At 38.3% G+C, this 26,113-nt stretch overlaps 1 protein-coding gene across 1 annotated transcript in view; it reads right to left on the bottom strand.

The window, feature by feature from the left end:
* The window catches only part of cd2ap (CD2-associated protein), a 33,270-nt gene that overhangs the window by 5,964 nt on the left and 1,193 nt on the right, over nucleotides 1-26,113 (bottom strand). Inside the window, exons 2-16 of the mRNA XM_074684985.1 lie at nucleotides 19,388-19,545; nucleotides 18,923-19,100; nucleotides 16,594-16,694; nucleotides 14,210-14,336; nucleotides 13,818-13,993; nucleotides 10,412-10,499; nucleotides 10,049-10,143; nucleotides 8,432-8,530; nucleotides 7,287-7,340; nucleotides 5,375-5,411; nucleotides 4,735-4,797; nucleotides 4,459-4,609; nucleotides 4,111-4,220; nucleotides 2,783-2,898; nucleotides 2,131-2,214 (exon numbers count right to left, since the gene is read on the bottom strand). Of these exons, the coding sequence (XP_074541086.1) occupies nucleotides 2,131-2,214; nucleotides 2,783-2,898; nucleotides 4,111-4,220; nucleotides 4,459-4,609; nucleotides 4,735-4,797; nucleotides 5,375-5,411; nucleotides 7,287-7,340; nucleotides 8,432-8,530; nucleotides 10,049-10,143; nucleotides 10,412-10,499; nucleotides 13,818-13,993; nucleotides 14,210-14,336; nucleotides 16,594-16,694; nucleotides 18,923-19,100; nucleotides 19,388-19,545 (1,637 nt within the window). The remainder of the gene's footprint in view (nucleotides 1-2,130; nucleotides 2,215-2,782; nucleotides 2,899-4,110; nucleotides 4,221-4,458; nucleotides 4,610-4,734; nucleotides 4,798-5,374; nucleotides 5,412-7,286; nucleotides 7,341-8,431; nucleotides 8,531-10,048; nucleotides 10,144-10,411; nucleotides 10,500-13,817; nucleotides 13,994-14,209; nucleotides 14,337-16,593; nucleotides 16,695-18,922; nucleotides 19,101-19,387; nucleotides 19,546-26,113) is intronic.

Genomic DNA, 26,113 nt, shown 5'->3' with positions numbered 1-26,113 from the left:
TGACTGCCGTCCACATTGGTTTATTCACACGTCCTTTTTGAAAATCTGCCGAAAATCAACCATTTGCTCTAGCTCAACTCTGTAAAAAACAGATAATTCTACTCTTTACTGCATTAAACAATCCCTGAATGATCGATATATATCCTGTATTTAAATCTAAAGAATCCTTTGAAAATTTGCTTCCATCTTCCTTGTGTCATGCTCTGCACCAATGAGCAACAGTTTGTGTGTTCAGAGCATGTTAAACTGAAAATACTTCACTTTTCTTTGATCCAAGACTTGAATTAAGTGTTTTGTACATAGTTCCTCACAGCTTTTAGCCTTTAGCCCTGGTTCTCCTGACCTCATAGAAGTATAGAAGTTTATATATTATATATATATGTTTATATATAGTGAAAATCGAGTCAACATCGAGCAAAACTGTGACAGAAGCAAAAACAGTCCTAAAAATCAAATCAGCTTATCTTAGGTGCAGGACTGTGTAGATTTTGTAAAGATAGAACCATAACACTTTTTTCATGTGTTCCTTATGCATCAGGGTACCTAAAAATGTGTTGTATACATTCCCACCTTATTTTTAAATGTTTTTTTTATGTCTTTTAATGTAATTTTAATGTCCTGGAATTCAAATTCTTTATTTTGGGACCTTAAGCAGGTATGAGATTAAAATGTGATTAATTAGATTAATTAATTACAAATCCTGTAATTAATTAGATTATTTTTTTAATCGCCTGACAGCATTAATAATAATACTTTTTAATTATTATTATTATTATGTATATTGTAATTATCACATATTGCACATAACAAGTGGAGTGAGGTAGAGCATGTTTTTTTGCACATGTCCAGTAGTTACTTTTTTGCCATCAGTCTGACTGTGGCAGGGAAGGAGCTGTTAAAAAAAGAGTCCTATGGGTGATGATGCCGTCTGCTCTGCTGTGTCTCAGGCTGTACGTGCAGTGTTTGTGTCTGAGCAGGGAGTGAGCTGGGTGGAGTGAGTCTCTGATGATTCTCTCTGTACTTTTCCAGCTGCGCTGCACATACATAGAGTCAACAGAGGGAAGTTCTGTCCCTATGAGCCTCTCCGCAGTCTTTATGACTCTTTGCAGAGCCTCCCTCTCTGTCTGTGTGGTATTCCCATACCAGACAGTGATGCCTGTGGTGGGGGTGCTCTCTATTAGTCCCCTGTAGGCCTGGGTGAGAGGGCGACGGCTCAGCTCAGCCTTCCTGAGCAGCCTGATGAAGTAGAGCCTTTGTTGGGATCTTTTCACTGTGGCTGTGTGGTGTTGAAAGTCCAGCTGAGTTTAGATATAACCTGCAGTCCAAGGAATGTGTAGGTGTCTGCCCTTTTACCTGAGTCCCTGGAGAGGCTGGAGAGGGGGAGGCTTTTTCCTGAAGTCCAGTATTATTTGTTTTGTTTTGTCCGTGTTGAGGATGATATCTGCACTCATACTCGGCATTTCAACACAACAGAATTCTTAAAGTTGTTTTCATTCACTTTTCTGTTTCTATTGTCAGACAATAAATAAGTGAACACTGAGTGAAACACAGCCCTTTAAGATAACCTCTTTACTGTAGTTAACTTGAAGCTCCTGCTTTGCTGAAATCCGAGAAATGTTGCATCTCACTGCACACAGCCAACTGAGTAAATGACACACCTACTTTCACCCTCCTCGTCACTCAACAGAGGACTAAATCTAAAGACAAAGTCAACGGGAAGCACTGGACTGCAGAACTGCTCTAAGTGAAATATACATTTGATTGGCTGGTAGCGTCACGCTGGGTTAAGCAGAGAAGCACGCCTTAGTGCTGCCCACAAGAAAAGCTAACAATAGACATGCCCACAACTTTTCTCCGTTAGCATTCGCTCACGAGGCAGGAGGAGGATAAATTATTTTCCAGTATAACTCAGCCTGAAGCCTTTTTTTGAACCAGGCTGTAAAAATGTTTTATTTTGGGTGTAGAAATCATTGTTTTTGGCTTGGTGTGTATGTGTTGTTTGTGGTTTCTGGTCAGCCAGCCTCAAGAGGACACTCAAAGAACTGCAGCTTTCAGTTTAATTTCTCAAATGTCAGTTTGGAGCATGTCCTTCTTTTATCCACATTTGTCATCTGTTACCATTTTACTCACCTTTCGGGCTTCTGTGGGCTTTGGTTTGGTCGTTTCCTCTTCGTCAGTCTTAAATGATTTCTCCACACTCACTTCCTTGTTGGGCTGCAAGGGAAGAGTTTTTATTGAGCACACTGACTCCTGTACATAGTTTTGTAACAGTTTTCCAGCGAAAAAGGAACATGTCCACTCAAAGAGAAATGATTGAGGGGGGGGGTGAGCCCCTGTGGGGAGAAGCTCCTTTTAAAGTGCATGTTTCAGATCGTTTGGAAGTGCAAAAAGTGTGATGATGCGAATGTGTTGTATAAAAACTGCTTCTGGCGTATAAAAGAACATTGCAAAAAGCTGCTGCGTCCTCGCACTTCCTTGGGTGTGAATGGGGGTGAGCTCGACAGAATGAGGGTGAAATAAGGGGAGGAAGAAGTTACAGAGAGTTAGAGACAAGAAGAGATGACGGAAACTCACAGAGAGACGATCAATCTGAAAAAAGTGGGGAATGACTTTTGGTACAAAATGAGACAAAACCAGACTGAAGGAGATCTGTCTGTTAAATTTTTCAACAAAATACAGTTTGAAAGGAGGGGAGACTTTCCAGATTAAATATTCTTTGGAGTATAAGAAGAAACAATCTCCTATTTTTGGCACTATACCATCCCCATATATGTGCATTTACCGAATGTCCTCCTCCAAACTGGGCAGGCAGCCTCCGTCCAGGCATCTTTGGTCTGTTAGCAGTGGGGTGAGACAGCTTCTCTGAGGTAGATGACAACTCATCAAAACTCATCAGATCTATGGGAAATGTTTAAGAGAGGTAAAAAAAAACAAGGATTTTATCATGAAGGAAAACAGGACAGGAACATTTTCCTTATTTTAATAGAATACTTTTGGTCGAACTGGTGTGTTTGTAACTAAATTTAATTCAGCCGAAATGAAGCTACATGATGATTAATGTGTGGGCCTTGGTTGTGTCTCTGGCAGCTTAAGCTGCGTTTCCACCAAGCAATCCGGGTCGGTTCAGTACGGTTCGGGACGGTTACAAACTGCAATCGAGCTTCGTTTCAGAGAAGTCTGTGAGCCGCCAGGAGAAATGCGGCTGCTGTCGGGGTAAGTGACGATTCTTTTGACCAATCAACCGTCTGCAGTGTGTTGCTCCACCTTCCGAGAACGGATCGGTTCAGTCTGGCACCCATACAAAAGGGACCCAAAAAGTGGGACGGCTCGTCTCGGTTTTTAGGGATCCGTCCAGGGATGAGTCGGTGGAAACGCCGCAAAAAGCCCGCTGTACCGAGACGAACCGAACCGGTCTGCTTTATAGCTCAGGCGTGAAGAGGCACAGAAGAAACCCAAAGGTTTAGAATACTGAGTTTCAACAGAGAAAAGTTAATAATGGAGACAAACAAAATAACAAAATATATTTTCTCAAACTTCCCCTTTGTTGAAAGATGAGTCTTAGACAAAGCAGATACTGTGCATGAACACTGAATATCATTTTTAAAAAGTATTTATAACGGTAAAAAATGTATGAAGTGTTTTCACATGATAAAACCTTGAAAGGGCATATTTAGGATGGAGACAGCCTCAAGCAGGAACTCAATGAACAGCTGGTTTGTACTGGATTCATATTCTCAGAGGTTGAGTCTTGGTTTTTACTGAGGGGTTGAGGCTATTGAAGGGGTTCATGTTTCTCTTTATCTCTTGTAATATTAAAGCACTAATTTTAGGGGAAAAATATTGTATCGTTCAAATGTTCATAAGAGTCTTTTTGAGCATTTTTAGATTTATGTCTTAGCTACAGAGAAATCCCAAATGAAACAAAACAAAACAAAACAAAAAATATAATAAATATTTGTGGTTGTGTATGCTGTAACATATGAACAAAGAAGTTCTGGGGTAAAATTGAATTATGAAATTCTTTTGTATTTTATTTAACAACCTCCTAGATGTGTGTTCTGGTGTATGAAGTTAGTCAAACCAAATTTTACTGATCTGGATTGTACATACCTATCTCTGAGGACTTCTCCCCCCAGTCCCCAGATAGTGTTTTGGGCTTTGCAGGCAATGATGACTCAAGGTCAGACTTTGATCGTGTAGAAGGCACCTCCCCATTGTGCCTGCAGTTAAAAAGAAAACACAGAAAACACACAGGATAAAAAAATCATCACATACACAGGTGAAACAAAGTAAAATTCACTGTGCAAAATCTTGTTCACCACAAGGGCCATCACTTATCACAGGTTTGTGACAAACACAACAAACTTCTTCTACAGCATAACGTCTTGGTAATCCTTTCATAAAAAGCGATTTTGAGAGGGAAACTCTAGGAGAAAGAAGCAGGGACAGTGGACTAACTTGAGGCTTTGTGAGGGAGCAAGAGGCTTGTCGGGCCTTTTTGGTGGGAGGACTCCTGGTCTGCCTTTACCAGGAGGAGGGACTGGCTTCTTGGGTGGGACCATGGGGGCTGCAGGCTTGGAAGGCCGGTGATCTGGAGTCGGCTTATCGACTGAAAGAGAGAAACAAGGGCAAACACTAAATTTTGAGATAGGACATGAGGGTAGTAACTACTGCTCAGCAGCAGTTTGGATAATGTGAATAAGAGCCTGGAGGGGTAAATTTGGTCAGCCATACCTCTGTCCTCTGGCCTGCTGGGATGGAGCCTCCTGTCAGCGCTTGAAACCTCTGGTTTAGGAGCTGCAAAAAAGGAACTACAGTTACAGTCTGTCTGTTTCTCCTCACAAATTCAAGAATCCCTTCCCAGTATTTTCTCTCAATTTTATGCTTATTACAGGGTACTGAACAAGAAAAGCTCTGTGACATTAATTAAACCAACAGAAACTCTAAAATCAAGAAAGAAGGTTTTGAAGTAAGACTCAAGACAAGCGTAGCATTTGATCTAAATGCTGTAGTCAGCTTGATGTTTATTCTCAAAAAAGATCTGATGTTTACCCAAAACAATTTGAATGCTGAATTTCTGCACAACATACAGTCATGATTGTTTTGATTAATGCTGAGGTCATGAATGATCAAGATTAATTGTGATTTGGTTCCAGCATCACCTGCATCTACTGGAGCAACACCCTTTAAACAATTAAATCATGACATGCTGAACTGTAAACTCTATGCAGCAATAAACCCGTTATTTTCATGCAATCCTGAAGCAAGAAGGACTTGTTATCAGGCAGAACAGCTGCAAGACACATCAAGTGGCACCATGTTCTCACACCTACCACTAAGGTGCAAGAATTTAATGAGGCCGAGCAGTCCTTACCTATGCTTTTAAACGGTGGAGGAGGCTTCTTTGGTTTCTTCATCGGAGGGATAAAGAAAGAAAAGCAAAGGTCAATGACATCAAAGTCAATAATAACCCAAATGTGAAAAAGGGAAACTAATTATGAACTCATTAGGGAAAGACACCTTTTAGGTTTTCTGAAACTTTAGCCGGAAAAATACACAGTCTACTTTGTTGAATCCATGTGTTACTTTACATCCTCTGCTAGGTCTTCTTTTGAAAAAGAGACCTCCAATCTTGTCAAGACCAGGCATTAAAAATTGAATACAATAACAAAGTTTGCAAAAGGGAAATCTGACAAAAATGTGCCATATTTGGACACAAAGAGTGCTGAGTAACACCTTTATGTCTGTGACAAACTAACAATCTACACTGTTACACATGAAGTTGAAATCAAATCATTTTTTCTCTTCCTATGGGATGACTGTGATAAAGTGATGTGTACTTGATGGAAGATTAACTTTATTGATAAATCTTTTCCAAACATATTAGTAAAAATTAAAAGAAAATTAATCTTTTTCAAACTGTTGATTCAGGTTTAAATAAATTTGGGGATGTTGACGACACAGCCTGAAGACTTCGTTTCAACTTTTCAACCTTTATCAATTTACTTGAGGGAACACCTACTTGAGGGAAATTTGTGCAATGTTCAACATTCAACACTCTTTAAATTTCACTTAGTCACTGATATAGAATATGGCCACCCTTAACAGAAATAAATGTGCTAAGACATGGCATTCTGTCCACAGGCTTGTTGATGCTGTTTATGGGCAGAGCGTCCAACCCCTTGACTAATTCCTGCAGACTTTGACGAGTATTGTTCCTCTAAATAAAGCTTGGCTTCGGGCATCTCAGCTGGAATTATAACAACAAAGCCATGGCATCTTCTGCACTCCATCTGCATCAAGAAATTCTGCTTTGTTGTCCTGAAGCCTCAAGTTGTACCCACAGACCCTTCATACACTTAAATGGTTGTCCAGGATGTCCTGGGATGCAACAGCATTAACACTTCCACCCAGCACCACCAAATGTGGTTTTCCTCCACAGTGGCTACCCGCCCATACCATCACTGGGCTGCCACCTCCTCAAGGTTTCCTAGATGCAATCATCATAACCTTTGTCTTCAATCTATACCGTCAAGGATGCAGCTATGTAATCCTCTGTGCTCCCTACCCAGTGGAATGCAGCAACTCTGTGCTGAACAGCAAGGCGTGGACACTTGGTCATTTGTCTTGCTGGGCAATAAGTTAAAGCAATATTTGATTTATAGTTCCGCAGGAAACATTGATTACATGGTGTCTTCTCCACAAACATGGAGGGCAGCACATTGGTATTTTCTGATTTCTACAACACAGATTAAGCAGTTGTTGTCATCTCGTCTAGCTTGTTTGTTTTCTGCCCTGTAAGAGTGAAAACACTCTTTGGTGAATTGTTAGTTGCGTTGAAAAAGGACGAGGTATAGCCTGGGGAACTTGTGTGTCAAATTTTGTTGAGAATTATACCACCTATTCCAGAAACCTGGACTATGAGCAGGAAAAGGACATCATAGCTGAAATTTTAACTTTTACTACTTTGTGTGTCAGCTCGGTAACTGTGACTCAGTATGTAATGTACTTGGTGAAAGACTTGTTTATATAACATAAGCAAATTATTTTCAAAATGACTTAATATCTTGGTTTCCCCTCACTTGGACATATCATTAGGATGTGATTAACTTACAAATGACGACAGTAGATTACTGAGACTCTGGGATTAATGTTTGTTGCTTCTGGTTTGACCCCTCAATTTGTCTGTCCAAGATAAATGTTTTGTCCAGTCCCATGAAAGTAGAATTGACAATATGAAAATGTACAAACAAACATATCAGTGGTTCTCTTTTACAACAGCTTACCTCTTCTGAATCCTGTTTGGGTGACGATTTCACCGACCCTCTCGATGTGAGAGTCTACAATGTAAACATGCAAACAGAGTGAATAATCAGATAAATATATCTGTGGAATAACTCAGAACAAATTCAAAGATCATAGGACAATGGGTATTTACATGAACATGGGGTACAATGTGGAAAGGAATTAGTCAAACTTTGAGGAAGGACATAAATACTCAAATATCATTGTGTGTACAACATTATGAAAAGCCTCACTTCAAATACTAGTTCATCAACCAGTAAAGGGCAATCTGCAGGTTAATGTGTAGTAAAATAATTAAGAGCACATTTCAGCATGTTACATAAATGAGTAAGTCATTTTGTGCGATTACATTTTACTTCTACCAGGACAAAGAGGAAGATAGGGGATTTAACAGAAGAGACCCAAGAATTTCTTGGTTCAGACCCAACTTATACCTGCCGCCGTCAGGCCTCTTGTGCCCAAAGCTAAAACACATTCTGGTCAGACAAGTTCAACACACTCTTACCTATGTAAGTAAAAATTTCAGACCCTGTTATGGAATTTTTGTGGATTTGCCCAACAGCAGTGGAATCACCAGGTTTCACACAAAATAAACAGTAGCCTTAACATCATGAACCTATAGGATTGTTCTAGAAACTCAACACCCTTTCCCAGACTATTACTTGAACAAATTTGGAACCAGCACTCTGGATCAGTAGCCCTTCTAATGTCCCCACTTCCTTCCCATCCTTTCTCTGTAAACACATTTCATGTGATCATTAACCTGTACCTTTTTGCTTCCAATTATGTTTCCTGCTGCCATTACGAGTAGAGTCATACACACTATTTGTCGAAGTATGTAAGATATGCTGTAAATACCATCATTCTCAAGTGCAGCACAAAGACAGAAGAGCACTTCTGTTACACTATTCTTACTATGGTTATTTCTACCCATTGTCTAATTAAAAACACACTGAAGTATAAAGAACTTATTGTCCTTGAAGGTTTTCCACCTGCCAACTAGCGTCATTTTCCAATAAAATGTTAGAGCATATACAAAATGTAAAGAATAGTCATCCTGCTCAAGGACAAACACACATCCTTCTGTTAGCCAAAGTAATTCATACAGCTTATTTTTCAATCTCACCTCTTTCTCTGCGTCAGACAGCATGACGATGAAGTTGTCAGGAAATACACCTTCTCTGCCCCCAATTTCCCCTCGCCACCAGCCGGGCTCTCCTGTGTCCTGTTGCAGAACAAACATAATAAAGAAAATAAAGTTGTTTATGATTATTTGGGAAGGAGGTATGAAAGAAAACAAAACAAGCAAAAAAGCGCTGAGCACCACAACTACAAATTACTTCTCATAACATCTATCAGCACTTTTCAACAGTGTCCACCAGATGGCAGTATCTGAATGGACTACGCCAAGCAGGCTAAAGGTTGTGTTCCCCCTCTCCTTCCTGTTTAACAGGGCTGGGCATGGAGTGGATTGGATTATGAGCAGAGGGGGGGAGAAGTGCTGAGGTTGGGTTGACAGATCTATATGATTGTTTGGGAAAAGTTTTGTTTTAAAAAGAAGTTAATTAAAAATTTCACATGATAGAGTGATGTACTGACACAGCTTGAGGTAACAAAAACATATCTGTACAGAAAAGAACCACACACAGCATTTCTCTATGAGTTATATAAAAGTGAAAGGATTGTTCTAAACCCTTATTCATTTATTTATTTAATAAAAACTAAAAAAAAAAACATTTATTTGGCTGAACTAATTCAACTAGGTCCAGAACTTGATGAAAATAGGACTGCAAAACATTTCTTCTGCCTTTTTTCTGCTTCTTGTGTCTACAGCAGGCATGTCCTCCCCAGGGGTGGGTCGTCGTCCAGAGTCCATTTTCATTCTTACAACATCTTAATCATGGCACTGAACAAAATCATATTCTAAATTATGTGTACATTTACATTTTATGTTGAGTGCACAAAACAAAAACTAACCTACATGTGGACTGATAGGCTACTTGTATAAAACTAAAGCTCTGTGCATTCTGCAGAAACTCAAGAACTCAAACAGCAGACATGTTTGAATAAATCTATTCATCATGAAGTGAAAATGTGCACCATGAACATCTAGAGCAGGGTTCACAAACACGGGGCCTGTGAGCACCCAGGGCCCACAAAAACCACTTAAGGTGCCCGCGAGGTGTGTTCCAAAAAATCGCACCGGTCACAATGGAGCTCTTTCCAGGAATTTATATACGTTTCCTTCCATCATTGTTGTGTAAATCATTAATAATATTGTGGAATAATTAACACTAACATGTGAGCAGTCCCTTCACCTAGTATTAATACTACTGCTGTTATTATTGTTATCAAGAAGTGATCCATGCAATTTTTTCTGGAAATTCATATCAGACAAGTAGCCTTTCGTACTTGTTTTCCTTGAGGTAGCAAGGAAAGTTATGAATTGGTGCAGAAAGATCATCTAGAATGCAGGACGAGAAAAATTTGGGGCTAAAATGTTGTTTGCAGGTCAAAAAAGCCTGATCCTGTCATTGAAAACCCCAGCCATTAACCCCATATCACACATTCATAATGCTACAGATACAAACATCATAATAAAATGACCTCAGATAAAGATCTTCCAGCAGAGAACATTGTAAGACATGAATGGATTTCATTATGGCACTTAAAGCTTGTACTCTGACATTTGGACATTGGAAACTCACTTTGTAAACAAAAACCTTTGTTGCTTTGAACTCACCTTGCTTAGGATGTGGATGATGTCGCCCTCTTTTATGCTCAGCTCATCCTCATTTGTAGCATCAAAAGTAAACGTGACTTTACAATATTCTTTTGCTGAGGAAACAGAACGGTTGTGGTTACAACACAGATTCACAGAAAGAGGAACACAAACAAACCATGATAGTTAAATGATCTAAAATGGTTAGACAAACGTCACCTGGCCCAATCCTGCTCATAGTATATTGACTCTGTATTATCTATCAATTGGTAGCTATGAAACGTTTGCAGCTGTACAACTATGATGTCTGATGAAAATCATCTGCACTGTAAAGTAAATGACATTTTCCTCACATTCAAGTTTCCATTTCCTGAGGGTTTTTACCTTTCGATCTGTCGTCTCTGTCTGATCTCTGCGACTCTGACGTGTTGGGATGGGCAGGCTTTGCGGCAGATGGTAATGATGAGATTGGCTAAAATGAAGCAAACCATACAGATGGAAACAATTCCTTGTACATGAGTGGATATGTGGCTTCATGTGGTGGATTCCCTAATAGTCTAAGTCAGTTCTTGTCTGGACCAAATAAGAGAAGTAATCTGATCAGAACTACTTAACTGGAATTATAAATAAATATGAAAGTTGCTGTTAATCATTGGGTCAGTATGTAGGGCTTGCAGAGGATATAGAAAAAAATGATTACTGAAAGAAAAGAAACAATGGGAATAAGATTTTTACTTACAAAGGCTGTTCTGATTCTGATTCTGATGATACAGCTTGGTACGTGTGAATTAAAGAGACTGGGGGTAAAAATGTATATGACCAGGCTTTGGTACCGACAGGACCTTTTGCATCGTATCAGATGAATGTACCAGAGAAGTGTAACAGAATTTCACAGAAGATCATCACAAACTTCAAAAGTTCTTTGAAGCTTTGTTTGTGATACTACTGCAGTCATAGGGTACAGGCAGTCAGTGCATTATGTGGGCTGGATAAATGGATACACCCTATGAAGAAGAGAGTGTGACAGCATGCAACATGTGGTAGTATGTGAGGGGTGGAGGTGAGTGTAAGAAGCTGTTAGTGGTGAAAGAGTGTGAGAGCTGTTGTGAAGAGAGAGAAGAGAAACAGAGCAGAGTTTCAGAAACCATTTAATGCTTGACTGCTTTGAAGCAGACAAGCTTCTGTCAACTTCAACAACATCTGTAACTTAAGGTGTTGTTCTTGAGAGTCATGTGTGATCACAATCAGAGAAGTGCTTTTAAAGTTGAAGGTGTACAAGAGAGCACTCAAAGAGAGGAAAGGCTGAACTTTGAAATGTCTTCTGTAATGTATACATATGAGGTCAGACACATTTACTGAAGTTATCACCAAGACTAACAAGGGGGCGCCACAAATAACTTCAAAGAGAGCGCCATATAGCTTAAGAAAAAGGTAACTGATTTACCAGGTCCACAAATGCAAACAACCACAGCCACACTTCATCTCCTATCAGGAGTAACAGTATCCACAATTCTTTATTTGGCCACAATTCACAGCTACAGTCATCAATCGTACTTATCTTGGACTTGAGACTGCCAAGTTGAAACACGCCTTCAAGCAAGTAAATCAAGGTATTTGATTGGCTCATCTCTTAAACCTGTTTAATCCCACTTGGTAACAATAGTTGCTGCAATTTTATATCTATATATATTTATATTTATAGCTATATCTATGTATATCTATATATAAATATCTGTATCTATATATCTATCTATATATCTATCTATCTATCTCTCTTTCTCTCCCTCTCTCTCTCTCTCTCTATATATATATATATATGTACATATATATATACATATATATATATATATATATATATATATATATATATATATATATATATATATATATATATATATATATATATATACAGAGAGAGAGAGAGAGAGATAGATAGATAGATAGATAGATAGATAGATAGATATTTATAGATATATTATATAGATAGATTGATGGATGGATGGATATAGATATATATTTTACTTCTCAAACCTCTTGAAGTTCTTGATTGACATTGGATAGCTATTTTATATTTCAAAATTTAAGAATATAAAAAAATAAAAAAATAAAAAATGAATTAATTAATTTATAATAATAATAATAATAATAATAATAATAATAATAATAATAATGTGTGTATATACATAGAAAGTATATTAAAAATATGGGGGGGGGATCATGTTTAAAGAAGGTCTAAGGAATGACATTGTAAGATTAAACAAGAGGGGTCTGATCTACGTTGTTGTTTTTAAGAAATTACTAGGGATGCACGGATACCGATCCAGGTATCGGGTATCATTGGATAGGCGTCCCTTTAGGCTGGATTGGTGTCTGGGGGAAGGAGCCAATCTATGGTGCCGATCTAGGCAAACAGCTTTCTCCCTTTTCTTTTTTTCCGGTGCTCTTGGACATTTGATTTGGAATGTAACCTCTGATGCACTTTTACGTTTTTTGCTGAATTACCAGTCTACAGGGTAAAAAATATTACAGCTGAATATTAATTAATTAATTTGACCAAACTGCTGCTTAACATTTAAATATTTTATAGTTTGAATTGATATTAACTTAAGTAACTCCATATACTTTTTTTTGCCTTTTATCCAAAACATTACCAGTCTTATCCCACAAAAGGGCAGGCAGGTTATTATCAAACACGGATCGGGATTGGTATCCGTCGATACTTAAAGCCCAGGTATCGGTATCGGTATTGGAACCAGAAAAGTTGGATCAGTGCATTCCTAGAAATTACTCTGCAACACTTAGCATCAGGGTTGGAATCTCTGTCATGTGTGAACTCAAACCCAAGTGTGTTTGCTGAAACCAAAACAGGTGTTTAAACCAGTGCTGACAGTAAAAACTTGGCAGTGTGACTGCTTATTCACCAACCAAACAGAATCTAGAAAAGGCTGGACTCTTTAAATCAACTTTGTCAACAGAAATTATAGAAGTCCACACAGAGGAGAAGCTAACAGGCTTGTTTTTCAAGGTTCAATTTCCAACTCCAGAGCTGCTACTAATGCCACGATTCCTGTCCCTGGGGAGGTTTTTTGCCATGAGGTGAGAGCAAATATAAAACATCCAGAGCATCTTAAAACAGAATTAATAATCACTACTTAAGGAGGCGTTTAGTGCCATGGACAATTTTCATAACCTAGCAACAGTAAGAGCTGGTGAGAGCAGCTCTGAAATTGAGGTTGTAGGCGCTGCCAGTACAAAAATACGCCTTAGTAGACTTGGCCCATTGTAATGTTTCTGATGCCCATCTAACTGAAAAACAACCAGTCACAAAAGAAGAACAATAATTGCCCTTTGTTTATTTATAGAAAGGAATTAAAGGCGCAATTTACCAGTGCACATTACTTCAAGAGCTACAGTTGATAATAAATCATCCTTTTAAAGAGACCCTAAAACTTCTGTGTACAGTATTTGAGCAAGAAAGAATCACCACGCTGAGCTACAATGTTTACTCTGTTCAAACTGGCAAACCGTCAAAGAAAAGCTGCCATAAAAATATTCTAATGACAAACTTTTAAAGATTCAGAAGTAAGAACTGTGTGTTTCACTTATGTTTGATGGAGAGTGTCCCTATGTTTTGGGGGCTTTTTAAGCTTTTTAAATAATGCTACTATGCAGCTGTGTACAACACCTTAGATAGTTCAGTCTTTGCGTATCTTAACTGTTATTAATTAATGTTAAATTAGTAAAATGAACATTACTGTTTATGTGTATTCCTTGCTTGCATAAAACTTACTCTGTCTTTCTTTTCTTCTCTTTCAGGGCTCGGCAGTCGGGGTTTCAATTTCACCGACCCTTCTTTAAAAATATCTCCAAAGCCAATGCCTCGGATCTTCTTGGGCTGAGCGACACCATTACCTTGGGCAGGTTGTGAGGAGGTGGGAGAGGTGGAGCTCTCCACTCCACCTGCATCTGAGGTGGAAAAAGAGCAACAAACTCATCCATGTCCTGCTCCTCTGATAACAGTTCAACCTAATTAGGTGAAAATTATTGGTTCATTTGGTTCTAAAACACTAGTCCTTAATGTTTTTATCATACCATGTGTAATAAAATACATAAAATGTACATGCACTTCCCTTTGACACTGACTTTAAAATCCTTTAGCCCTATATGTTTCTTTTCCCTTACCGGTCTCATCTGCAGCCACATCATTGGTCTCTGACTCAGCTTCTGTAGAATCCACCTCTTTCACAAAGTTGGAGGGAAACAGTCCTGACTTGCCTTTTAGGCTGCCGCTCCACCAGCCCTCCTCAATCTGCACAGGAGAGAAATCCACTTTATTGTCTGACAGAAAATTTTACTTCCTTTTTTCCCCTTTTTTTTTATCACTGAGGTGAACGTGTGCTTTAAGGAAAATAGTTTTTTCCTGCTGCTCTACAGTTTCAATGATGCTACTCATTTGTTGGGATGCTATGAAGTGTTGATAAAACATTTGCATAAGATTTAAACCCTATATTCACCTAAAGCGCAAATGCAATGCAAACATTGTGTTGTGAAATTTATTTTAAAGCTGATGCCAGCACCACATCCATTCACCCGAACTTGGGTAAATCTTTGTCCTCTTTTACATCTCTTTTAAAGACACATTTTTATCAATATGCTTTTACTGGAGACACTAGCTGAGTGTGTTTTAATCATTGAAATGTTACTTTTTTGACATTTTATTTTACCCCTAACTTTTATTCTTTCACACTACATAGGCAGGATCTTAAATTCTTATCTTTTGTCGTTTAAATCTGTTTTAAGGTTTTTATTGTTTTTATTTTCACTGTTTTTCTTTCCTTTATTTTTCTGATGTTTTTCTTTCCTTTATTTGGTGGTGGTTTTAAGCTTTTTATAAAATGTATTTTCTTTCGTTCGCACATTTCTCTTCTTCTTCTTTTAATTCTTTTACTGTTCGTTCAATGTTGTACAGCACTTTGTAACACTGCTTTTGAAAGTGCTGTATAAATAAAGTTTATTATTATTATTATTGTTATACGAATATTATTATCATTTCATAATAATAATAATAATAATAATAATTATAACAATAATAACTATTATTATCATTATTAATATAATAATTATTATCATAATTAGTGGTAGTAGTAGTAATAATAAAAAATAATAATAATAATAATAAACTTTGTTTATACAGTACTTTCAAAAGCAGTGTTACAAAGTGCTGTATAAATAAAGTTTATTATTATAACTTTTATTATTATAATTATTATACCAATTTTATTTTTATTCTATAATAATAATAATAATAATAATAATAATAATAATAATAATAATAATAATAATAATAATAACATCAAACTAAAAAATAACACCTGCAGGGACATTACTTAACTAGTGAGGTTAACATGTAATAGGCTGGTAACATGGCTGGCTCAGAGTCTTTCAGAAGTAAAGCTAAGACAACGTTAACCACTCTGAAAGAGTGCAAATAATTTCTGATATTTTTTTTCTGCATACATTTAAGAATTTAAGGGTTTCACTGATGTTGACAGATACGCATTCTGAATCTCTGATGCATCCAAACATGAGAAGATACAGTAATCTCTGTATCCAGGCTTAACCTGTGGGTTTGAGCGATAACAGCCCCATCTAAATAACAAAACACAGGTAAAGGCTTTAACGCATCACAAACTGTGCTGAATAGCAAACAGAATCTCTGTGCAGCAGTGTTGTTTGCATATATTTGAATTTGTTATTAGGCCTTGATTTGAAGCAAAGTATTTCCCGTTCCATGCAAATGAGTCACACTGAAGAGAAACCTGTACTTGCAGCAATAGGGAAATTTTCAGCGCAGAAGCTGCACAATCCTTCAGTGAATCAGGCCCTCAAACTATACACTGATCAAAAAGACAATTACACCTCTGAATGACCTAAAAATAACATGAATCCACCTCTCTGTTTCTACTTTTTTACACCTCTGATTACATCAGTATGGGTCTGTCTGGGCTCAAACCACATTATGCACCAGTGTTTTTTAAGCTTCTACATTTCTGGATGTGAAGTGAAGTTGTTATGTATGGCACAGCTCTGCGCAGTAAAAGGTGGAGATGCTGCCAGCTCACCTCGGACACAATCAGAAGCAAAACGGGGGCAAATAGCTCCAGAACTACTGGGGCATTCTGTGCGTGAATATCATTAGTGCAATTTACTTGGAACTTTAAATGGTGCAGATGGGGGCAAACTGTGTGCATTTCTTAACCATTGGTTATAGCCGAAATCAAATGACTTAGTAGTACAGAAAAGCATTTGTGTGTTTCGCATAATGCTTATCATTTAGTCTTAAACATATCACATCTCTGGGCTGATTTCTAGGATAGGAGCCTGTGCACATGGTGCAATTTACATGCACAAGAATACACTATATCAACTGTATTTTGGCTATTTTAAGGTTGAAAAACAGAAATGCAAAGGCTAAGGTGGGAAGCACAGAATGAGTTTCCTTCATTTAATTAGGATGAGCAAATCTAGTATATCACATTTGTATAATCACAGTTTATGACTGATACCTCTTCATTGATGTCTACGATGTCTCCAACTTTTAGTTCCAGCTCATCTTCATTCTGCGGCTGATACTCAAACAGAACCTTGCACTGCCTCCTCTTAGGCTCTGTGGAGGTGAGTGAGAAAACACTGGTGAGACAACCAACCATTTGTTAGGACTCCTGCTCGTGTAATGTTTCAGCAAACAGGAAACAATGTGGCTGTGTTTGTATTACCAGTCCACAATATGATTATGATCAAAAGAAAATTCTCCTCTACTCCACTGACCGGAGTGCATGTCTGTTCAACAATAAATTAAACTAAATGTCAAAGCAGTACTTCTCATGTTTACACCTGTTGGTACAAAGAGGATGATGCATAGTTAATAATGTCAAAAAACAATTAATGGCAAAATCAGTTGCAAAAAACTTAATTTTCATAATAGGTTGGTAACCATACTTTTTTTCATGCTCTGAACAACACTGTCTTCTAGAGCTGCATTGTTGACAGGTCCACCATCTGATAGTGAGTGGTTTAAATTTAATATCTCTATTTTGATACTTGGCACAACAAAAGAAATAGTTATACAAATCTAACAGCATCAAAGGAAATTAGCAATGTCTTTATAAACTTTATAATTGGCTAACAAAAAAAGAGGTCTAACAGGTCATAATGTGAACTGATGCTTTACAACTCTTTTTAATACTATACAGTACATCCACAGTGTTCACACCCCTTCACTTTAACCACATCGTGTGTTTCCCAAAAGATGCTGACTTTATTTTTCTTCTCAAAGATCTATTCACAATAGTCTATAATGACAGAGGGAAACCACAGTTACATAACTACACATAAATATCACTTGTATGCAAGTATTCACACCCATAACTATGCACTCCACTAAAGCACTCTTGACAGCAATTTCAGCCTCAAGTCCTCTCTGGTATGACACTACAAGCCTCTGTATACAGCTATTTTCAGGTCTCTCCCGAGGTGCTCTAACAGGTTCCAGTCCAGGCTCTGGCTGAGCCGCTCAAGATTATTCACAGACTTGTCCAGAAGCCACTCTTTGTTTTATGTGCTGTTTGTTAACAGTTGTTGTCCTAACCGAAGGTGAACGTTCACCCCTGAGCTCTCCAGACTACTTTTCTATCAAGGATCTGTACTTTTCTGCAGTCATCTTTCCCTGATGCTGAACAACATCCACAACACGATGTTTCACAGTGGGGACAGTATTGTCTAGGTGGTAAACAGCATCTAGCCTTAACTTTTCAACCCTTTTATCTAGTTTTCAGTACAGCTTTCTACATTTCAACTTAGGGATGAACAGTATATTATCTAGACATGCACTGATAGATCGGTGCTGAGTTCCTTAATTTTGGGGGATCGGTGATCGGTGATCAGTGATTAGTGATAAAGGATCGGTGATCGGCCCGTCCTCACATATAAAACAGATTTTATATACCTCCAGGAAGGTCTGACAGCCAGCCATTGTTGCTTTTTGCTCTGAAACCTAAACCTCAGGACACTGTATTGGTTGTTAAGTTAAAACATTAAGATTTTATTGTTTCACAGGTATTGTTCAATGATTTTCAATAAGATAAGATTGGAACATTGAAGGTGTATAATGTCAGTTATAAAAAATAAAGAAAAAAATATCGATATTGGCCCAAATTGGTATCTGCAGGTCAGGCTTTTTAAAGATTGGTGATCTGTGATCAGCCAGAAATTTGTGATCGATGTACCCCTAATAATATTATCCCAATATTTAATATTCCTACCGGTTTTAACCATGGGACACTCAGAGTGGGAACCTGGAGGTCAAACAGAGGATCTATCAGCTGATCTCACTTTTGTGAGGAAACCTGTTGCCACAGCGCTCTGTAACACCAAAAGCCACCCTTCATCTCCCCAGCAAGTTTGGATAAATCTATGACAGCGCTGGTTTAGGCAGAGGCTTTGTGTTAAACCAGAGCTAAAAGGTGCTGAACTTAGCTCCATACTAGAGCCTCTTCAGCCAGGTTTCCTGTCCAGTACCTTGTCAGACCCCTCTCTGGAGGAGAATTAAAGATCAAGTAACCTCCCATGTAAAACTGAAGCAAGGCAGATTTGCAGAGTCCCCTGCTTCCTTTCAACCAGTTGAGTCACCAGGACTTCCCCCTCATTCAAACTTATTTGTGCAGCAAGCAGCTATGACAAGCAGCGGTTCAACGTCTCCACAGACTGTCACCGAACTATCTCCCCAATCATTAACAACACACCAAACATTTTGATAACAAGTAACGAGCAGCATAACTGAGACCTCATCAGATGATAAATACCACACGCTCTGATGTGTAATGTGCAGCATCTTACTCTTAGCAGCTGCTGGTGGCTGAGGCTGAAAGCCACCCGTAGGGATGCCAATAGTGCTCATCCTCTGGACCAGGTTGGCCACGTTCCCTGCACTCTTCTCTCTTCTTTGGGGCTGAGAGGTTTCCTCTTTTGGCTCGGTCTTAGTTTCTTTGACATCCTTTGAATCTTTTTTCATTTCCTGTCAAAAAAAGTGAAACATGGACAAATTTGTTTTTTTTTCCAATAAAAAATTAACTCCACATTTTAAAGCCCAAAAAGTTGCAGGTGAGGTTTAGTTATTGCACTCTCAGAAATGCATAAGCTTACTGTCAAGTTAAGTTTAATTAATTATTTGCAGGAGCAGTTGAAGCTTTATTTTACATTAGTTAGTCTTTATTAATGTTCTCATGATGCAGTATAAGTGGTGGGTTCATAAAAAGTCCCACTGAATGGATCTACAAAGTTGATGAAGTTTCCTGCTCTCACCTTGACAAAGTTGTCAGGGAAGAGGCCTCTCTTCCCGTTAAGGTCTCCCTCCATCCAGCCATCCTCCTCGATGTACCGCACGTTCTTGATGATGTCGCCCGGTCGCAGAGTCAGCTCATCATCATGGAGCGCTTCATACTCATACTCCGCCACAACCTCTACTCAACACAGGGTGGAAGGGACACAGAAAGGGTAATGATAGTATGAGATAAGTTGTAACACAAGAAGGTCATTAAAAGAAGGAAAGAAAAGCAGCAGGTGAAAGAGGGTGTCAGTGGAAGATTTAAGATTACAAGCAAAACAAAAAAAAACCTGACAGAAAATCTCTCTCTCACACACATATACACATACTACAAACAAAAGCGGTGTTTTGCTTTTCCAGAGGAGCAGGTTTTGTGACCTCAGAAACCCAGCTGGCAGCAGAGGACTCGCTGGTAATAAAACATTAAAATTTGTGGTGTGGCTCTTTAAACATGACACACGGCATAAAGATTACACTGGAATGGCGGGCTTCACGCGAGCACTGGACCATATAGACCCCTGTACAGTAGCGGTGCGTGTGCATTTTTACAATAGCCAAGCTGGGTGATGCAGTTATCCACCAAAAACAGCAACAACTGTAAAAACTAACTCATTTTAAAGACAGATAGGTGGATGGATATTCAATGGGTTTTATTTGTTTTTTTTGTGGAGTTATGTTGGATGTACATCAGGCACAGACACAAATTAATTAATACTGGTGAACGCATTCATTTTGGCAGCGCTAACATCAAGTTACAGTTTGATTTGAATTGAAACTTTATAACTTTTTACATGACAGGGAAAAGGAAAAACAAGAGGCTTCTCAGGATTCTGAATAAGTGCAGGCATTTGTTTTGAACTAAAACCAGTCTTTGGTGGAAAATTGACCACAGCTACTTTTACATATTGATTCAAAATCAGCCTTATTTGCTCATTTTAATATTTGGAAGATGCTTACAGAACAATACTGCATCACAATGCCAGTGTCTCAGGAGTCCAGGTCTAAACGCTCTACAGACCCTACATTATCATAACACAAGTTCTTAAATCCACCACCTTTATAAAGTCTTCATTTTGTGACACACTTCACACTAGGGTTGGGATGATATGCTTTTCTCCTGATTCGATTCTTTTATGATTTTTGGGGAGCCAATTCGATTTAAATTGCAACTCTTCGATATTTCTGATTTTTTGTTTGCTTTCTCAACATCAGACCATGCAAAAAAAGTTGAATGATGATGATGATGTCTGCAGGCTATCAGGAGCCAAGTTTTCCCAAAAATGCACATCATAATAAGTCAGTTTGTCGGATTTATTCAGAGGATCTGACAACTTTTTTCCAGCCCAGCATATATACAAAGACCAAAATGAAGGACTAAAATTTGAACAAAAAAAAAAAAAAAAAAAAAAGATTTTTGAACAAAATAATCACAATTTAAAATCGTTAAACGAAAAATCAATATTTTGATACATCAATACTTTCTCCCACCCTTACTTCACACCATTCCTTATTGCAGCTGCACTGCAAGTTGCCACACTCTCCATTACAATAACAGCTTTGTAAGTACTGCTGCACCGTTTATCTGATCACAATCATAATTTCAGATCATACAGTTTTGCAATTGCACAAGAGGCTGTGATTTATAGCTAAAAAGCACCCGTGAGCTAACAAACACTTTCCAACACCCATCAGCTCCTTTGACTCTGCGTGTGCAGAACAGATGTTCCAGTAAAAGAAAACCAACAAAATCTACCATATCATCTAAATGTGCTTGTTTTTTACACAATTACCCCACCTTACATTGCCTTTAAATTGAGAAATACATATTTCACAACTTTTAAGACTGGACCCATGACCTCACTCTGCTTTCCCTGTCGTCTGTCTAACTTCTTAACCACAGACTCTTCCTCTTGTTGCTGGCTTAAAGGGTCGGGGGCAGCTCAGGGTAGCATAGGTAATATCTGTATGTCACAACCTGGAGCTTACATAAGCAGAGGGTCTGTTGAAGGTAACAATACTGACTGAATTTGGATGTTAAATGATGGTGGATGTGATGGTGAGAGCTGGCAGAGAGAAGCTGTGGGCCTGACTTAACGAAACACAGGACAGGAGGTGTCCACTTTTTCACTCAAGTGATATTCTGGCTCTTGCTGACTAGGGATGTCCCGATATTACATTTTCATTTCCGATACGATACCGATACTGCAGCATTGAGTATTGGCCGATACCGATGTTTATCCGATACGATATCAGCATTAAACATGCATACTTTGATTACTTATTCTGTAGTATGTCTGTCATGTAAGAAAAGGCTTGATTAAGTGATATTCTTCAAACAAAGAACAGTAGTCAGCAACAGTAGGTATGAGGAAAAACTGACCCATTTATTATTAACCAATGGGTAACAGAAATTTTAACATTAAACATAAAAAATACTAGTAATTGAATAAAATAAAGAACAAATTAGAAGACCCAGAAAATAACCTAAATAAATCAAATAAAAACAGCAGGAGCGGAGTCTGGAATAGACTGCTTACATTTTCGATGCATTCCGATACAATACCGATATCTGTTTTTTAGCTGATATCGGACCGATATCCGATATTAATATCGGACTGGGACACCTCTATTGCTGACAATCTGTCTTTGGGCTTTGGTTTTAGGACTTGAGGCACTGGGTATTCAGAGAAATTCAAGGAATCAAATTTTGGAGCTGGATTTGGTCCTGGTTATGTACGGTCCAAACTGTCTGAAGACATTAGTCTGCAAGTGTGTGCCCTGCTTCAACATCTTATTTCTGTGTCAGAGTTGGAGAGAATGCTGCTAACTGTCAATCAGCTTCTTTTTCAGCCGACAAAGTTAATATACTCACATCAGCTCCACAATGTTAAGTGCTGGTGGGTTAAATAAACATGTGACAACCAATCTCTCCAAAACATGTGAAAATCAACCACAACTACAATTTCTTGCTAGCATCAAGGCTAACAACTGTGTAACAACTAGATAGCTAGCTAACAACAATCTATACCATGGGCTAATCTCAACTGTACCCCTTTAGCCCCTGTCTTATCCCTTGGACGTTGGTATAGCACATGCAAGCAAAGGGGTGTCCAAATATGGGTACCGCATCAGGTACTTTTAAAGGTACCGACCGAATTCTGACAAAAGTACGGGTACCGATTTATATAAAGCCAAAAGGTATCATGTTTAGGTGCCTGAATGCATCCTTGTGACTTTGAGGGAGTGTAAGAGTAGGCTATTTTCCATGCTGGACATGAACACAGCATTACAAGGTTATATATTAAAGAATAAATATGTTAAACTGCAAAAAATGTATTGTATTAGTAAACAAATTTATATTTTTTACCACATTAACACACAAAAGTACTGAAAACTGGCACCGTTGAGTACCAGTATCGATTGCCAGGTACCGGGCATCAGTACTGTATCGTTTCAAACGTGAAAGGTACCCATCCCTATGTCCAAATCATCCGTGAGATCAAGGGGAAGGGCTACGGTAAAGAGAGGAAAAACTAGGACCTCACTTAAAGCCAAGGGGTATGGCAAATTTCCCATATTTTTAATCAGATATCCAATCCTTTGCAACTTCAGGGTGATATTAGTCTGTTTGCTGAGTTTGTCACCCAAATCTGACATCAGTTTATCATCAGTTTGTGAAAATGTGAAAATGTGTTTTGTTTGGAAGTAAATAAACAGTCACTCTGCCTATGACACCTCTGCAAATTACTTAAAAAAATGTCTATTAGAAGTGCAATATTTTCTGATATAATCACAGTCGTATAATTTTCACCCACTCATGCTACACTCTTTTGAATGGCAGCTCCTCAGGAGCCATTGAATGTAGGGCCAGTAACTATGAACTGTCAGCTGTCTCTAGGATCCTGTAACCAATCCCAGGTTTTATTTTTATTTATTTATTAAATTAACAGGGACAATGCATACTAACTAACATTTCTGTAAATATGCCAGAGTTAGCCAAAGGGCTAGTTTCCATCTGTAGGCCTTTGGCTAGATGTTAAAGTAGGCAACCTCAACAAGAGTTAGAGATAATATGATAGTTTAATGAGGCTGTGAGGACTTTCTAAATGATATTGAAAAAGTATTACTTCTAGACATATGCCTGATCCTAGTCCACAGTTTAAAATAAAATTAACGGTGCCAAAATAAGGCTGTTTACAAATGCTTTTTCGCAGCTTCCCAGTCAGGTCTGACGGGACTGATTTACGTAGTAGTCACCATGACAACATCACACTGGCAGAGTTTAGCAAAGAAGACAAATCTGTGCTTTTCTCTGCTGAAAAGAATTTCCTGGATTAATTTTGTAGTAACAGAATATACTAGAGTTGAACTGTCAAAAAGAAAAAGGACGTCAGAAGAAAGCTAAACAGCAGAGTGATGGAGCACAGGCTAAAACACATGCAGCGGTTATTCTGCAGTGGTCCGTTTAAACTTAAGAGTTTATCAATAAAATGAAGAATGAGGTTATGCTAGCTCTGATTGGTGAGCTTGGAGTTGGTAAATGAGCTCTGGCCATAACCAGGGTTCACTAATTTTACACGTCACAGACACATCTTACAGCTCTGGGCTGTGAGTAGCTCTGAACATAGACATGTACTAAACTACACTAGAAACCGAGTTTACAAAGTTTGCCTGTTGTAACATTTCAAACAATAATGCTAGGTAACTACAAACACATACATTACCTCAACACTTTGCATCCTGTAAAAAGTTGTCTTAGACAAAAAGAAGTAATGTTAAATAAAAGATGTGCCTGTCATAAGATCTACACATTTATGTCTGACTCAACTCCAAACTGTTTAATCAGGATAGGGTTACGCAAGACAAAAGTTACAAATACAGCTGAGTAATAATAATGTATTCCACAATGCATTGCAATATTTTTTCCCCAACAGCTGTTGTTGAGTCAACAAAAAAGGCACGTTTGGTAGTGGTGTGAAGTCAGCGCCTATAAAATAAGCAAGAAAAAAGGACAAACAAAAGGAGTAAACAGAAGTCATGTTGTCTGTGGGCTTTGCAAGATTCCACCAAAGTAATGTCAAAATAGGATAAACAACTATCTGCAGATCTGAAAAAACATTAACACACACATACACATACATAAATAACTTATGACACCGCCTGTCATGAAAACAAGAAACCATCCAGCATCATGATGTGCTTCAATTCAAACTCTTTCCTCCTGAGTAAGTTCATTAAGCTTCACCATTCTCAACAGGAGAGAGGAATTTCAAACTGAATTCATCCTCTGAGAAGTCAGAATCAAGAATCACAAACAACCAGTAAAACAATGCCCACAATAAGCAGATGCAAGTGGATTAACCATTACACATAAAGAATTATTTAAGTTATCAAAAGTATACTTTTCATTTAAGGCAGAGATGACACTTTACACTGGGTGGTGGTTTATCACATTTGTTAAGCACTATATACACACAAACACACAAGTACACACATACACACAGAAAGACAGAGCAAGAGAGATGCAAGATACACTTAGAACTAAAAACGTGCATGTTTGAAATCTGTGCATTTAATACATATCGGGGATTTTCAAGTACCACATTAACCTGAAATGGTACACTGACCTGCACATGACAATCAAGACATTTATGACGACATGCTGGTAAATCCTGGTTCAGCACAGTAAGGTTAATATTCAATCAGACATCCTCCTGCTACAGTCTTTGTTTACAGGCTTTTATGGAATCCTTCAAGGAAGTGAGCAAGTGAAACGAAACGTAACTGGGACATCCTCATGGCTCCTAGAGTGCAAGAAGAGCACCTGGAAGTTTTCGGTCTGGACACATTTCCCAATCTCTGGTCTGTCCACTCAGCTGTGCGGTAGCTATCAATGTAGAATGAGGGAATACCAAAAAGTTCAACACGAACTTAAAGAAAAGTTGTTGGCATGGACAGTGAGGCTGATTGACAAGGTACCAGCCCTGTAAACAACACTGTGCCTCAAAACAAAAGATTACAGTTAATAAGCTAGGTAAGATAAGATCAACTGAGTGGAAGCAAACAGAGAAGGTGCAGGCTTGCACATACACATACACACACCAGGGACGTGTTCAAACACAGCTGAGGAATCCTCAGCAATGAACTTCCTGAGGAAAATGAGGAAAAGTGAACCAAGGAAGAGAAATGAAACTTTAAAACACCATGTCTACCAAGTGTCCCAACATTAACACTTGAAAATGAAGTATGCTGTAGTGACTTCATTGATGGAGAGATTTTTACATGTTTCAAAAGGAAAACATGTTGTTGTGTTTTGTTTTTGTTGTTCTCTTTGCACTCAAAATACCATGTCATGGGTCACGTGACACTTTCATCCTCACTACTGGTATCATTTAAACGCTTTTTGCCTAGTGGGAGTCACAGAAACAATGCAGAGCAGTGATATACTCAGCAGACCTTTAACTAATATTGTCAAAACCACAAATATTCTGCCTTTCACATCTGAAGGTTTAAAGGGCTGAGCTTAAAAACCTGTTTTACTGCATAGCAAAGTTCTTCTGCACACCACCCCCCAAACCTCAGCCTGCAAATCTAGCAAGATGCAGTGGGTAGGTTTCATAATACAGTGCTTTGGTTCGCGAAGATAAAAACAAAGATGACTGCTTCCTCTACATATAGGCGGCAGGCTCATCATAAAAGCAAAC

This window comes from Halichoeres trimaculatus, unplaced genomic scaffold, assembly GCF_033239565.1.
Source record: "Halichoeres trimaculatus isolate MK-OKI-2021-1 unplaced genomic scaffold, fHalTri1.1 fHalTri1_scaffold_13, whole genome shotgun sequence".
NCBI lineage: Eukaryota > Metazoa > Chordata > Actinopteri > Labriformes > Labridae > Halichoeres > Halichoeres trimaculatus.
The sequence above is the reverse complement of the archived record's forward strand: the minus strand, read 5'-3'. Positions and strand labels throughout refer to the sequence as shown.